This window comes from Chiloscyllium plagiosum, chromosome 28, assembly GCF_004010195.1.
Source record: "Chiloscyllium plagiosum isolate BGI_BamShark_2017 chromosome 28, ASM401019v2, whole genome shotgun sequence".
In the NCBI taxonomy this organism is placed as follows: Eukaryota; Metazoa; Chordata; class Chondrichthyes; order Orectolobiformes; family Hemiscylliidae; genus Chiloscyllium; species Chiloscyllium plagiosum.
Window position 1 is genome coordinate 33,638,633 of NC_057737.1, and position 13,895 is coordinate 33,652,527.

The 13,895-nt window shown below is 40.6% G+C and overlaps 1 protein-coding gene across 2 annotated transcripts in view; it reads right to left on the bottom strand.

Moving 5' to 3' along the window:
• hpda (4-hydroxyphenylpyruvate dioxygenase a) overlaps window positions 1–13,486 on the bottom strand; it is a 35,715-nt gene extending 22,229 nt beyond the window's left edge. Inside the window, exons 1-5 of one of the 2 annotated variants that reach the window (XM_043718664.1) lie at window positions 13,359–13,486; window positions 8,890–8,916; window positions 8,718–8,780; window positions 3,540–3,644; window positions 1,518–1,560 (exon numbers count right to left, since the gene is read on the bottom strand). In XM_043718664.1, the coding sequence (XP_043574599.1) occupies window positions 1,518–1,560; window positions 3,540–3,644; window positions 8,718–8,780; window positions 8,890–8,916; window positions 13,359–13,361 (241 nt within the window). In that variant the 5' untranslated portion in view covers window positions 13,362–13,486. Of the gene's footprint in view, window positions 1–1,517; window positions 1,561–3,539; window positions 3,645–8,717; window positions 8,781–8,889; window positions 8,917–11,328; window positions 11,811–13,358 lie in introns of those variants that run through there. The other variant, XM_043718663.1, reaches the window with a different exon arrangement.
• Window positions 13,487–13,895: the final 409 nt, after the last annotated feature.

Here is a 13,895-nt window from a genome sequence, read left to right on the forward strand (position 1 = left end):
GAGGGGTGACCTTATAGAGGTTTACAAAATTATGTGGAGCATGGATAGGATAAATAGACAAAGTCTTTTCCCTGGGGTGGGGGAGTCCAGAACTAGAGGGCATAGGTTTAGGGTGAGAGGGGAAAGATATAAAAGAGACCTAAGGGGCAACTTTTTCGCGCAGAGGGTGGTACGTGAATGGAATGAGCTGCCAGAGGAAGTGGTGGAGGCTTGTGCAATTGCAACATTTAAGAGGCATTTGAATGGGTATATGAATAGGAAGGGTTTGGAGAAATATGGGCCGGGTGCTGGCAGGTAGGATTTGATTGGATTGGGATATCTGGTCGGCATGGATGGGTTGGACCGAAGGGTCTGTTTCCATGCTGTACATCTCTATGACGCTATGACTCTAACTGCAACAGGAAATAGATAGATGAGCAGAATGGACAGATAATTGATAGATGATGTTTAAAGCAAAACGGTGTGAGTTGGTGCATTTTTGCACAATGGAGAGGCAAAGGCAATTCAGCCTCAATGACACAATTCTACAGAGTGTGCAGGAGCAGAAGATCTTGATCACAGATCTTTGGAAGTCACAGGTCATCGTGAGAGAGCAGTTATTAGAACATATGGGATCAGTTTGAAGTTCTTAAAAAGAGATACACAGAAGTTATGCTGAACCTATATGTTTATGTTAAGGCCACAACTAGAATGTCTGTTCTGCACGCTACATGCTTGCTAAAATCCAAAGGTGGTACACAGAAGATTATCACAATAGTTCCAAAGATGAGGGGCTTTATCTACAAGGTTAGATTGGAGAAACTAGGGTGGATCTCCTTGGAGCAAAGTGGATGAAGGGAAATTAGGGAGAAATGTAAAAAGATTGTGACTGTTTTAAATAACTTAGACAAAGAAAATCTGTTCACATTAGCAGATGGTACAAGGAGCAAACATACACAAAATTTACATTTTGGGAAAATGATATAAGAAAGAACATTTTTCTGCAGCAAAGTAGTTATGATAAGGAGCAAGCTGCCTGTAAGTATGATAGAAGTGGAGATGATCTGGGTCTCAAGGATAATGTTCAGTTCACGTGACTGCAGAAGAGGTTTCCTCTTGAATACAAACTATATCACGACTAACATTGTACTTTTACAAATCATACCCAAACATTAGCATTATACATCCAAAGGGAATACCCCAATTCACTAATATTGTGTCAACTTGTCTATATCTGAGCTTACCAAACAATGTACTCCAGTTATTCACCACTCTCTTACACTGGCTATACTCCAGCCCAAAACGTTGATGAGCCAACTCAGGTATTACATCCTTGGGCTGTACCACATTTCACAGACACTTGTTTTGAATAGAATGTAACAGAGCAAAACAGCACTGAAATCAACAGGAAGCTAAATTATTTAATGATGGAAAGTTCAAGTCCTGCCTACAACATATTTAATAGCTCATTAAAGGAATCATTTAATGCACATAATTACCTATATTAACCCTGTTTTAATGCCACCCATACTACTCACCCTGATCACCAGGATTTAATGCTGACTGGAAAACAAAGAAAATCTGTTGAAAAAGAACACAGCATTAAGTTTAAAAACTCTGATCAGCAGAGAGGATGATAGAAACAACACTACAGAAGCACTGGGAGCTATTGCAGGCCACAGGATGTGACACAAGGGCTCATGCCATGTAATGCCTGTTGTCCTGAGGTTCCCAGCATCATAGATGTCAGTCTTCAACCAATTTGATTCAGTCCATGTCATAGCTCGAAATGGCTGAAGACACTAGATAGGAAATGAAGGCTGTGGGCCCTGACAACCTTCTGGCCACAGTGTTGAAGACATCTGCACCAGAACATGCTGCTCTCTGAGCCAAGTTGTTCCTGTATCACCATAACATTAGCAACCACCTGGCAATGCCCTGGTATGTCCTCTACACAAAAGGCAGAACAAATCTAACCCAGCCAGTTAATGCTCCATCGGTCTACTTGCAATGATGGACGATGTCATCAACAGCATTATCAAGCAGCACCCACTCAGCAACAACCTGCTCAGTGACACACTGTTTAGATTCTGCCATGGCCACTCAGCTCCTCACCTCATTACAGCATTAGTTCAAACATGGACAAAGAGCTAAACTCCAGAAGTGAGATGACAGTGACAGCCCTTAACACCAAAGCTGCATTTGACAGGAGCCTTAAAGTCACCAGCAATCAGATGGAAAATTCTCAGCTGGAGTCACACCTTGTATAAAGAAAAATGGTTATGTCTGGTGGAGATCAGTCAACTCAGTTCTGGGACATTGCTGTTGAAGTCTTCATGATAGTGTTCAAGGCCCAAATACCTTCACCATACTTCATCAATGTCTTTCCCTGCATCATGAGGTCAGTTGAGGGGATCTTGGCTGATGACTATAATAATACCCAGCCTTAGGCTGACAAGTGGCAATACCATTTGCACCACACAAATGGCAGGCACAGACATTCTCCAGCAAAACAGAATCTAACCATTTCCCTATGAACCTCAATGGCATCATTCATCATTGAATCCTCCACCATCAAAGCCATGGAGGGACCATGAACAGAAACTAAATTCAAACAGCCGTTGAAAAATTTTGACTCGGAAAGTGGTCCAGAGTCTAGGAATGCCTCAGCGATTAACTAGCCTCCTGACTCCCCACCATCTACAAGGTACAAGTCAGGAGTGTGACAGAATACTGTCCACTTGCCTGGATGAACACAGTTCTAACAACAATCAAGAAGTTTGACATTATCTAGGACAAAATGATCTACCTGATTAGCACCACATCTACAAATATTTCCTCTCCATTACTGATGCTCAGTAGCAGCAGTGGGTACCATCTTCATGATGCCAAGTGCAGAAATTCATCAAGGCCCCTTTGATTGCACTTTCCAAACCAACTACTATCTAGAAGGACAAGAGCAGCAGATACATGGGAACATCACCACCCAGTTCCCCTCCAAGCCACTCACCATCCTTCACTGTTGCTGGGTCAAAATCCTGCAATTCCCTCCCTAATGACATTGTGGGTCTACGTACACCAAATGGAGACAGCAGTTCAAACAGGCAGCTCACCAGCACCTTCTCCAGGGTTGGGCAATAAATGTTTGTTCAGCCAACAACATATGTAATCTATGAATGAATAACCAAAAAAAAAATCTTGTGTAAACAATACAGAGGTAAAATGCCAAGAATTTCAGACCACTCCGCCCCTTCGATATTGGCCTTAGGAATAGTGCATGCCAGAGACATATAGGTGCAACAAGGCTAAGAGTACAGTGAAGGAATTATCCTTTTGATCTATTTCCTCATTTATACCAAATATAATAGTCATTCCCCAAAGCATTGAAATAGCCAACAGGATTGGCAACAAGACAGATACCTGCTAAATCTAAGTTCCACCATGTTCAGATGTTTCCCAATCCCTGGAACTAGCCCCTTTCCAACCCAGAATTTCAAAGCAAAATATTATGAATCAGGGTCAGCTTTTAATTATATCTTTCTCAGTGAGCTGGTCCTTACCTTATTCTGCCTAATGACATGTGATACCCTATCACGGTGCCCCGATTCCAGTCCTTTGTATGCCACAGACTCAAATCCAAATTTGTCGCAGTAATATGATGCAGCCTGCAGTGACAAATAAACACACACCATGTGACAGACAGTGGTTGAGCTTGATTGATTATTGTCAGTAAGCAGGTTGTATTGTAATGAAGGCCATTATTTACAAATTCTGAGTCTCATTCTTCTCCCCATTGCTCATAATGACTAGCACTATGAACACATATACAAAAATAAATTGCTTGCTCTTACTTTGCTGTTACGCTTGTTAACCACTCGAATGTGAACGTGGAAGGCATAATTAGTAAGTTTGGAGATGAGATGAAAATTGGTGGGATTGATAGTGAGGAGGATGGTCACATGCTACAATCTGCTATTAATTAGCTGCTGAATTGGGAAGAGTGATGGCAGATGGAATCCAATCCTGATAAATATGAGGTAATGCATTTTGGTATATCTAATAATGGAAGGATAGACACAATAAATAAAGGGATTTTGGTACACAAGTCCATAGATTCCTAGGGGTATCAGCACAGGTAGCCAGGGTGGTGAAGGGAAGCATACAGAATGCTTACCATTATTAGCTGGAGTGTAGTATATAGGAGCAAGGAAGTCTTGTTACAATGTTATAGAACATTGGTTAGGCCACCAGACTATCAAGAAGATGTAATTGCATTGAAGAGTGTGCTGAAAAGATTCACCAGATTGTTTTCTAGAATGAAAAGTCTCAGTTATAAGGGAAGACTGAGTAAGCTGGGTTTGTTTTCCTGGATAGTGGAGACTAAGGGGTGGATCTGATTGAGGGAATACAACATTGTGAGAGGCAAAGACAGGGTAGCTCATAAAAAATCTCTTCCTCATTGCAGCTGTGTCTAAGATCAGTGGGCATATTTTAAGGTGAGGAGTAAGTGGTTTAGAGATAAGAGATCTGAAGATTTTTTCACCTAGAGGCTGGTAGATATATGGAGCAAGTACTCTCTCAATGTTTAATAAGCATCTGGATAAATATGTAAAATGCCAGGGCTTAGCAGGCCATTGGCCAAATGCAGGTAAGTACAACATGTGCTTTGGTGTTTGTTGGCTAGTGTAGACATGGTGGGCCATCTGTATGTATGCTGTATGACTCTAAACATTACATGGCTTAATGTCAGACTCAACCTCCCTGTTTTAGTCTATCACTTTACCTTGCTACACTTCACCTTTTAACCTTCATTACCACAAGAAGGTCAAAGGCAACGAGTACACAGTAAGTCATCATCCTAATTTGGGAATATATTGACAGGCCTTCATTATAGCTATGTTAACATCATTCCATCAGTACTGTGGGTGTACCTATCCCACATGGACTGCGATGGTTCTAAAAGAAGACTCACTACCATTTTCTCAACTATGAATCAACAATAAATGCTGACTTTGCTAGTTCTGTCTGTCTCCCATGAATGATTTTTTTAAAAAGTTTTTCTTTCACTGTACTGAACTTAATTCCAACTTCTGAATATATTGAACATGTGATAGTAGCCATACTGCTGGAGGACCATTGGCTTCTCCCTCATTAGAAGGAAATGACTACTTGTGAGTCTAACCTCCGGATCACCCAGCCTCTGGTGGTAAGAGGTGAGGTTGAGAAGATGGGATTGCCCTAGTGACCACACACAGGAACTGAACCCAGCTGTTGGAGTTGATCTGCATCACAAGCCAAAATAACTCTATCCCTATGAACATTTCATTGTAATGAATATTCCAGGAAATCTGGTCTTAAGTCTACCCCCTGCGATGCCAACAGTTTTTATGCTCTGTGAAATACTAATCTTCATAATCTTTAATTGTATTGCTGACCACCAACTCAAGTTGTAGAAAAGCTGTGTTGATTGAATGTAAACTGTTTTTCTCATCATCCAATCTAAACCTAGTGCTGCAATATGTCCTTGTGTCAAGTCACTGATGTCAATTTATTGGCTTTAATTTATACAAACTCTGTTGATCTGGATACAATTTGTGTTGCCCTCTTCCTTTATGCAAGTGAGAGGGTCAATAACAATTTATGACTGTAGATGTCAGAATTCTTTTAACAGGATGCTCATTGCATTTTGTAAAGTAACAATAACTTATAAAATGTCTAATAATGCAACTAAAAATTAAATAGAGAAGACATAGTTAAGAATTATTAAGTTTATGAGATGAGAGCTGATTGATGCTAATCAGGAGATAGTGAAAAGTCTGTGATTTCATGAGGAGAAATAGGTAAAACAGGGTTGAGAAACTGCACTATGATACAGGAGTTTCATAATAGAGTCAACTTCACTTCTGGGAGATGACAGTGGTGTTTGGCCATCACTATGCATCAAATATATGATAAAACCAAAAGTTCGTTATATACTCAAAGCTGACACATCACCGTGGTACAGAAGGAGAAAGGTAGCATTGTAGGATGTACGGTCTTCTAGATGAGATATTAATCTGATGCCTTGTCTATCTGATGGGGGTGGTAGGGGGAAGAAAATTCTGATACCTTGACCAACATTCGTCCCACAATCATTACCATCAAAATATGCTGAGAATCATTTATCACATTACTGTTGTGGCACCTTGTGCAAAAATAAGCTGATACGTTTGTCTATCTAATAACTGTAATTATATTTCACTGACTACAAAACACTTCGGAATATTCGGAGGATATGAAAGATATTGTGTGGATACAGGTTAATTTTGATTGGGAATTAAATCATGTACTGTAAACGAAAGCCTTGCATATTGGGCAATGTTCATGATGTTGAAGAAATTGAGATTGCAGCAGGTTTGCAGTTGATGTTGCAATGTTGTGTGCTCGCTGACAAGTTGCACAGTGTACATTCTGTCTCTGATAAGCTTCTTGGTAAAAGAATGTCAGCACCCAGAAGGTGAATGAACTTCCATACTGAAACGGTCAGATTATCTCAGGTTCAGGACCCTATTGACCTTCTTTTCTGCACTATGTATGCATCATGACATAGGAGTTTCATAATGGAGTCGATTTCACTTCTGGGAGATGATTTCAAGACTGGGGGATATTTTTAAGGTGAGAGGAGAAAGATTTAAAAAGGATATGAAGGGGTAACCTTTTTACACAGAAGTGGTTCATGTGTGGAATGAACTCCGAGGGGAAGTTGTGGATGCAGATATAGTTACAATATTTAAAAGATATTTGAATAAATTCATGAACAAGAAAGGTTTGGAGGACGTGGACCAAGCACAGGCAGGTGGATTTTAATTTAGGATTATGGACAGCAATCACTGGTTGGTCCAAAGGGTCTGTTTCTGTGCTGTATGACTCTGTAATCAAGTGAGGTTTCTGAGAGAGGGCTGGATTGTCAGGCAGTAGGCAGTCATACTACCTGGTGTCCCAGGAATTTTAACTTTCCTGATGCCATTATTCTCCATTTTACCATAATAATATCTCACTTAAAAACCCAAACATCTTATCACATCGCCTGTCAATCCTGAATTAATCTGCTTTGTCTCCAAACTTTTCAAATCTTTGTCCATTATGTTCCTTTTCTGTTCTGTAGATTTTTTCAAATTAAGTATGAAAGGTAAAAGTAACAGAAAATGTGAAGAATCATTTAAAAGCCTATTGACATCTGAAATAGAGACAGGTTCACTTTTCACTAATTTGTTTCCTTCCTTGCAGGTCTTGACAGATTGATTATATGTTCCCGGTATTCATGTTATTCCTTTGCTATCTCTTGTAACCATGCATTCCTTACCATCATTCCAGAAACACCCTTTTCTACTTTCACCTCCCTTCTACTTTACTTTCCATCTTTACAAATCTCTTTAAAACTCACTTTTTGCTTCACAAACATTTTTTGTGATTCTCTACACTTTCCTTTTTTCACTAAACACCTTTTATTAGTTCCATAATTTTTGCTTTTCTTCAATTCAGATTTCATTCTAAGATCTTTAATTATCAGGTAGTGTTCTGAAGTTTGAAGTAGTCTGGTTTTACATTTTGTGAAAAAGCTGTGGAACTCAATAAGGTGGGAAGTTGCATATATTTTGTGTACATGCCTGTGGTGTGTGAAATGAGTTGTGTGGATATGCCTGGCAACAGATAAAATTGTGTCCAAATGCAATTGAATTAATCTCATATGTGCACCATGCTTATGATCATCCATTTTCATTTCTTTAACATTTTACGACTTCATCCCTGCCTGAAATTCATTTGCTAGAGAAGCTCTCATTCATGTCTTTTGTTTCCTTTTGCTAATGACAATTTAATACAATACTTTACATTCTACCTTTGGTAAGCTGAAAGTAATCCAAAACTGTGCTGCTCAATGTCCTGACACCACTAGTTGTTTTTATGCTCGTTGATTTACATTGTCACCTGACTAAACAATAATTGGATTTTAATATTCTCAACTGTTTTTAAATCCATCCAAAACCTTGCCTTGAGTCCTACCATTTTGAGACAGGGGCTGTTGTGATATAATAGTAATGACCCTATCTCTGAGCCAGATGACCTGTGTTCAAGTCCTACCTGTTTCAGACGTGCATAATAACCTGACAGTGGCACAGTGGCTCAGTGGTTAGCGGTTAGCACTGCTGCCTCATAGCACCAGGGGCCTGGGTTCAATTCCAGCTTCAGGCGACAGTGTGGAGTTTGCATGTTCTTCCCATGTCTGAGAGTTTCCACTGGGCACTCCGGGTTCCTCCCACAGACCCTCCCTCCTTCAGAGGGTCAGTGTAGACTTGATGGGTCAAATGGCCTGTTTCCACACTGTAGGGATTCTCTGATATTTGTGCTTTACTAATTCTGGCCACTTAAGTATTCTCAATTTTAACTGTACGTGGCAGCACCTTCAGTTTCCAACACTACAGTCTCTGGAATTCCCTCCCAAAATACTGTCTCTCCATTTCTCACTTTGTTCATATGAATGCTCCTTAATATCTAGCTCTTTCATCTTTTTTTGGAGCATATGCCCTTATATATTTAGGTGTTATATTTTGTTGTTTAAAGGTCTTGTGAAGCACCTTAGAATGTTTTATTATGTCAAACGTGCTACATAAATATAATCTGTTGTTGATTGCAGCTGTAGGTGTGCCTGGATGCTTCAATGTTGTAGCTGGGATAGAAATAAATCTTGCTACTCATTTTACCTGTTTAGCGTTTCCTACCCAGAACGTGGCATGGTGAAAGCTGACAAATCGACCTTTCTCCAGCTGCAACAGAAGAGTTTTGAATTATTCTGTTTGTCTTCGTGTCGGCAGAATACGGAAAAACAGAAAGCCAGCAAACTGTTTGAAGTTTTAAGTAGCAGATGTACCATACCTTCTCCCCTTTATCAGTGTAGGTCGTCTGAAAAAATTAAAATAAAATTGTTTTATTATATTATATGACAGTAAACAGTCTATTTATCATGATCTGGTACCTAGTTTGTCACAATATTACTGTCACCTTGTACAGTATTCTGTAATGGCCTTATCTGATTGACCAAACTCTAAATGTGAGCTTAAAATTCATAAAATCCCTACAGTGTGGAAGCAAGCCGTTCAGCCCATCGAATCCATATCAGCCATCCACACAGCATCCCACGCGATCCCTTCATCTCTGCATTTTCCATGGATGATCCACCAGGTCATTCAGCCCAACATGTCCACACCAATTCTTTGAAGAGCATCTGACCCAGACTCCACCCTCTGCCCTATCCCTGTAACCCCACAATTCCCATGGCTAATCCACCAAACCTACACATTCCTGGACACTATGAACAACTTAACACGGCCAATTCACAAAACCTGCACATGGAATCACAGAGATATGCAGCATGGAAACAGACCCTTCAGTCCAACCATGCATTACTCACCATCATTCCAGAAATACCCTTTTCTACTTTCACTTTTTTGCAAACATTCACTTTCCTTTCCTTCTTTACAAATCTCTTTAAAACTCACTTTTTGCTTGACAAACATTTTTTGTGATTCTCTACACTTTTCCTTTTTTCACTTAACACCTTTGATATTTTTTCATATTCACTCTCTTTTATTAGTTCCATCACTTTTGCTTTTCTTCAATTCAGATTTCATTCTAAGATTTTTAATTATCAGGTAGTGTTCTGAAGTTTGAAGTAGTCTGGTTTTTACATTTTGTGAAAAAGCTGTGGAACTCAATAAGGTGGGAAGTTGCATATATTTTGTGTACATGCCTGTGGTGTGTGAAATGAGTTGTGTGGATATGCCTGGCAACAGATAAAATTGTGTCCAAATGCAATTGAATTAATCTCATATGTGCACCATGCTTATGATCATCCATTTTCATTTCTTTAACATTTTACAACTTCATCCCTACCTGAAATTCATTTGCTAGAGAAGCTCTCATTCATGTCTTTTGTTTCCTTTTGCTAATGACAATTTAATACAATACTTTACATTCTACCTTTGGTAAGCTGAAAGTAATCCAAAACTGCGCTGCTCAATGTCCTGACACCACTGGTTGTTTTTATGCTCGTTGATTTACATTGTCACCTGACTAAACAATAATTGGATTTTAATATTCTCAACTGTTTTTAAATCCATCCAAAACCTTGCCTACTACTATCTCTATAATTGCCTTGAGTCCTACCATTTTGAGACAGGGGCTATTGTGATATAATGGTAATGTCCCTATCTCTGAGCCAGATGACCTGTGTTCAAGTCCTACCTGTTTCAGACGGGATAATAACATGAGGGCAACACAGTAGCTCATTGGTTGGAACTGCTGCCTCACAGCTGCAGGGACTTGTGTTCAATTCCAGCCTCAGGTGACTGTGTGGAGTTTGCACATTCCCCATGCCTGTGTGGGTTTCCCCAAGATGCTCCATCTTCCTCCCGCAGTCCATAGATATGCAGATGAGGTGGATTGGCCAAGGGAAATTGTCCAGGGTTATGTAGGCGAGGTGGGTTAGCCATGGGAAATGCAGGGTTACAGGGATAAGGTGGGATGTTCTTCAGAGGATCAGTGTAGACTTGGCCTGCTTCCATACTGTAGGGGTTCTTTGATATTTGTGCTTCACTAATTCTGGCCACTTAGGTATTCTCAATTTTACCTGTAGGTGGCAGCACCTTCAGTTTCCTACAATACAATCTCTGGAATTTCCTCCCAAAACAGTCTCTACATTTCTCACTTCCTTTCATATGAATGCTCCTTAATACCATGCCAAACATAATCCCAAACCAAACTAGTCCCACATGCCTGCTCCTGTCTCATGTCCCTCCAAACCTTTTCTGTTCACCTATCCATCCGAATGTTTTTTAAACATTGTGACTGATAAAGGAAGCTGGAACACCTGGAGGAAACCCACACATACACAGGTAGAATGTGCAAACTCCACACAGTCACCCAAGGTTGGAATTGAACCCGGGTAACTGGCATTGTGAGGCAGCAGTGCTAACCACTGAGTTACCATGCTGCCGGCTGCTCTCATTTGAAGTCTAAGTTGTTGGTGATTTTATGCCAACATATCATTACCCTCCAACTTTAAAATCATTTTGTTCACATTTTCTGTTTGATATCCTTCAGTTTTATTCCTAACCCAACCATAACATTGAAGTATCCTAATCACAGAGATCACCTATGTGGAATACAGCCACAATATATGTTGCCACCTCCCCCACATTCTACTTGACCCATACAGAATACTTCCCACAAAGGTTAGTGCAGAACTTCTGTCACTGCCCAAAGACACTGTGGCATCATCAGACTGGGTGGAGCTCAATGTAACATGAACATTACCTCATTCAGAACCATTACGTTATGCATCAGTCTGCACAATGTTGGCCTTGGAAGATGCATGGTCCTCATTTTAACGCTTCTCACTTTCTGTATGCACATTTCTCAGTCTAATGAGCAATCCCTTCATTGGGTATCCCTTGTCACAAAGATGCCAATCCTCTAATGGCTATGGCAGACACAATATCTACAGATCCTGGGAGTACAAAGGATAGGGAGTGGACAGTTGTATGATACTTTGTCGATGATCACATACGAATTGGATGTTGCTGACATGATATATTTTCTGATTGACAGGAGGTTACCATGATGGAGCATTGATGGCCTTTATCTCACTGAAGTGTGCGGAATCCAGCTGTACAGGTGAGGCTTCTGGATCTTCTGACGAACTGGTGTTATGGTAGCCTAAGTCATTTGTTCACCTAAACATTCACCTAAAGAAGACCTTTATATATTGGTCAGCTGAAGCTTGAGGTATGCCACAAAGGTCTCTGGTTCATTCCTGGAATTAATCCAAAGCATAGAAGTTCAAGGACACAGTCATCTTGAGGGCAATTGGCATAGAGTGACCACTGATGCAATTTGAACAAATCTCTCATTCAGCAGCTCACAAAGGGAGGAGAGGCCAATCTGCAAAGACAATGGTGATCTCACAATTGAAGGCAATGCACCCTTTCCCTGTAGCGACTCTGTGTGTGGGCTACTGTCTTCTCCAACACATTGATTTGTTATTTTCTGTCTTGCTCTGGGCATTGCAATAACAGCAGGTCTTTCACTTGCCTGAACCACATGGTGCTTTTGACTCTGGACAGTTGGCCTCCTCTAGCTCCTTTTTCTTCTTTTCCTCTGCACTGGGAGAGCCTCCTCCACAATGCACAGTCCCATGGGAACAGCAATCTCTGGGGGTCTCTGAGAATCCTCACTAGCCCTGTCTTGGGGTACCCTTCTTTCTCAATCTCCCCTTATTTGGAATGTCGATCTAACAATAGAGAAGGACTAAAGTCCACAGCCAGCCCAACACTGCCACGATCAACAGCAGCTTCTGCTGCTACCTGTACTGTTCAGTACTCTTCTATGTTCTATTTCCTGCTGAGAATCCACCCTTTCCCACCTGGTGTCGATCGGTCCCATGGTTTTTCCTGTGAGACTACCAGTCAATACCTCTTTAACAAATTCTGTCCACTAATTGCTTTATTTCAGATTAGTGAGCAGATTTCCAGTATCAGCTCCTGCATTGAGGAAGAAAGAAAGGCTTCTCCAGTAAAACCCCAGCCTGCTGCTCTCCTGTTTAATAGCTCCCCATCCCTGCCTGTCCTGCAACTACCACTCCGTGTGGAAACCCAACCAGATTGCTACCTTCACAGATTGGCACGTTGTGATGGGGAGCATAACATCAAAAATCACACAACACCAAGTTATAGCCCTACACGTTTATTTGAAAATACTAGCTTTCAGAGTGTTTTTCCTTATGAAGGAGCAGCGCTCTGAAAGCCAGTGATTTCAAATAAACCAGTTGGACTATAATCTGGTGTTGTGATTTTTGAACCAGTCCAACACTGGCACCTCCACATCTTAGGGAGCACACTCAGTGTTGATAGTCTTCTAGTGGCTTATTAATAATTCTTGTCCTTTGAATTGGCTCAGACCACCCACTGAGGCCAATGGACAGATGAAGTGGCCTCTCTGACAATTTAGCACCTATTTTGGGATCTACTTCAAATCATAGCCAGTTTCTTTTTAAACAGAGATCTGTGGATCCTTTTGCCGCTTTCCCTTTGAACCTTTCTGTTTAGTTATAAATTAATCTCTGAGACACCGTCTTAAGAGAGAGAAATATATTCTGCCATAGAATAAATTAAACAAGACATGGGCAATGGCCATTTCCCTTAAGCTGATGAGATACAGTGTGAAACGACCGTACATTCATAAATATGCTGTTACAGTTCACCTCTGCCCTCTTTTCTATCATAATTGGCTGCAAAATCAATTCATTTAACAAGATTTGGATTGAATGTATCACAATGGCTACTCACCATGATGAAAAGTAGTTGATTGAGGCACCTCAGAGTAAAGAATAAAACATTAACTGCCTTAATCTTAAATAGGCAAAAATATTTAGCTGGAAAGCAAAGTTGCCTCTCATTGGCTACTGTGAATCCGCCCCTTGTTCCTCCCTAGATATCCAATACCAGAAGGAAAAACCCATTGAAACGTGTGAATGGTTTGTCCTGGTCTGACTCACTTAATGTACCTCAAAATTTAGCTCCCATACAACCTGCGTGTTCATTTTTGAGTATCATTGTATTGTCGCTGTTTTTTTCCAGTGATTGTGGCAGCAGATTGATGTTGCTGTTCACTTCTTCATAGGAGCCAAAAAAAGAACTGGTTCACAATACAGTCTCTGACTTACGGGTTAAAGGCTATGTTCACTGACAGCAATGCATCCGTGCTACACACAGCTCAAATATTTGTATATGTATTTAAACAGGTTCAGGTTTTCAAATGGGATGCAGAAAATGGGAGGGTTTCCACACTGAGTGGTAGTTGCAGGACAGACAGGGATGGGGAGC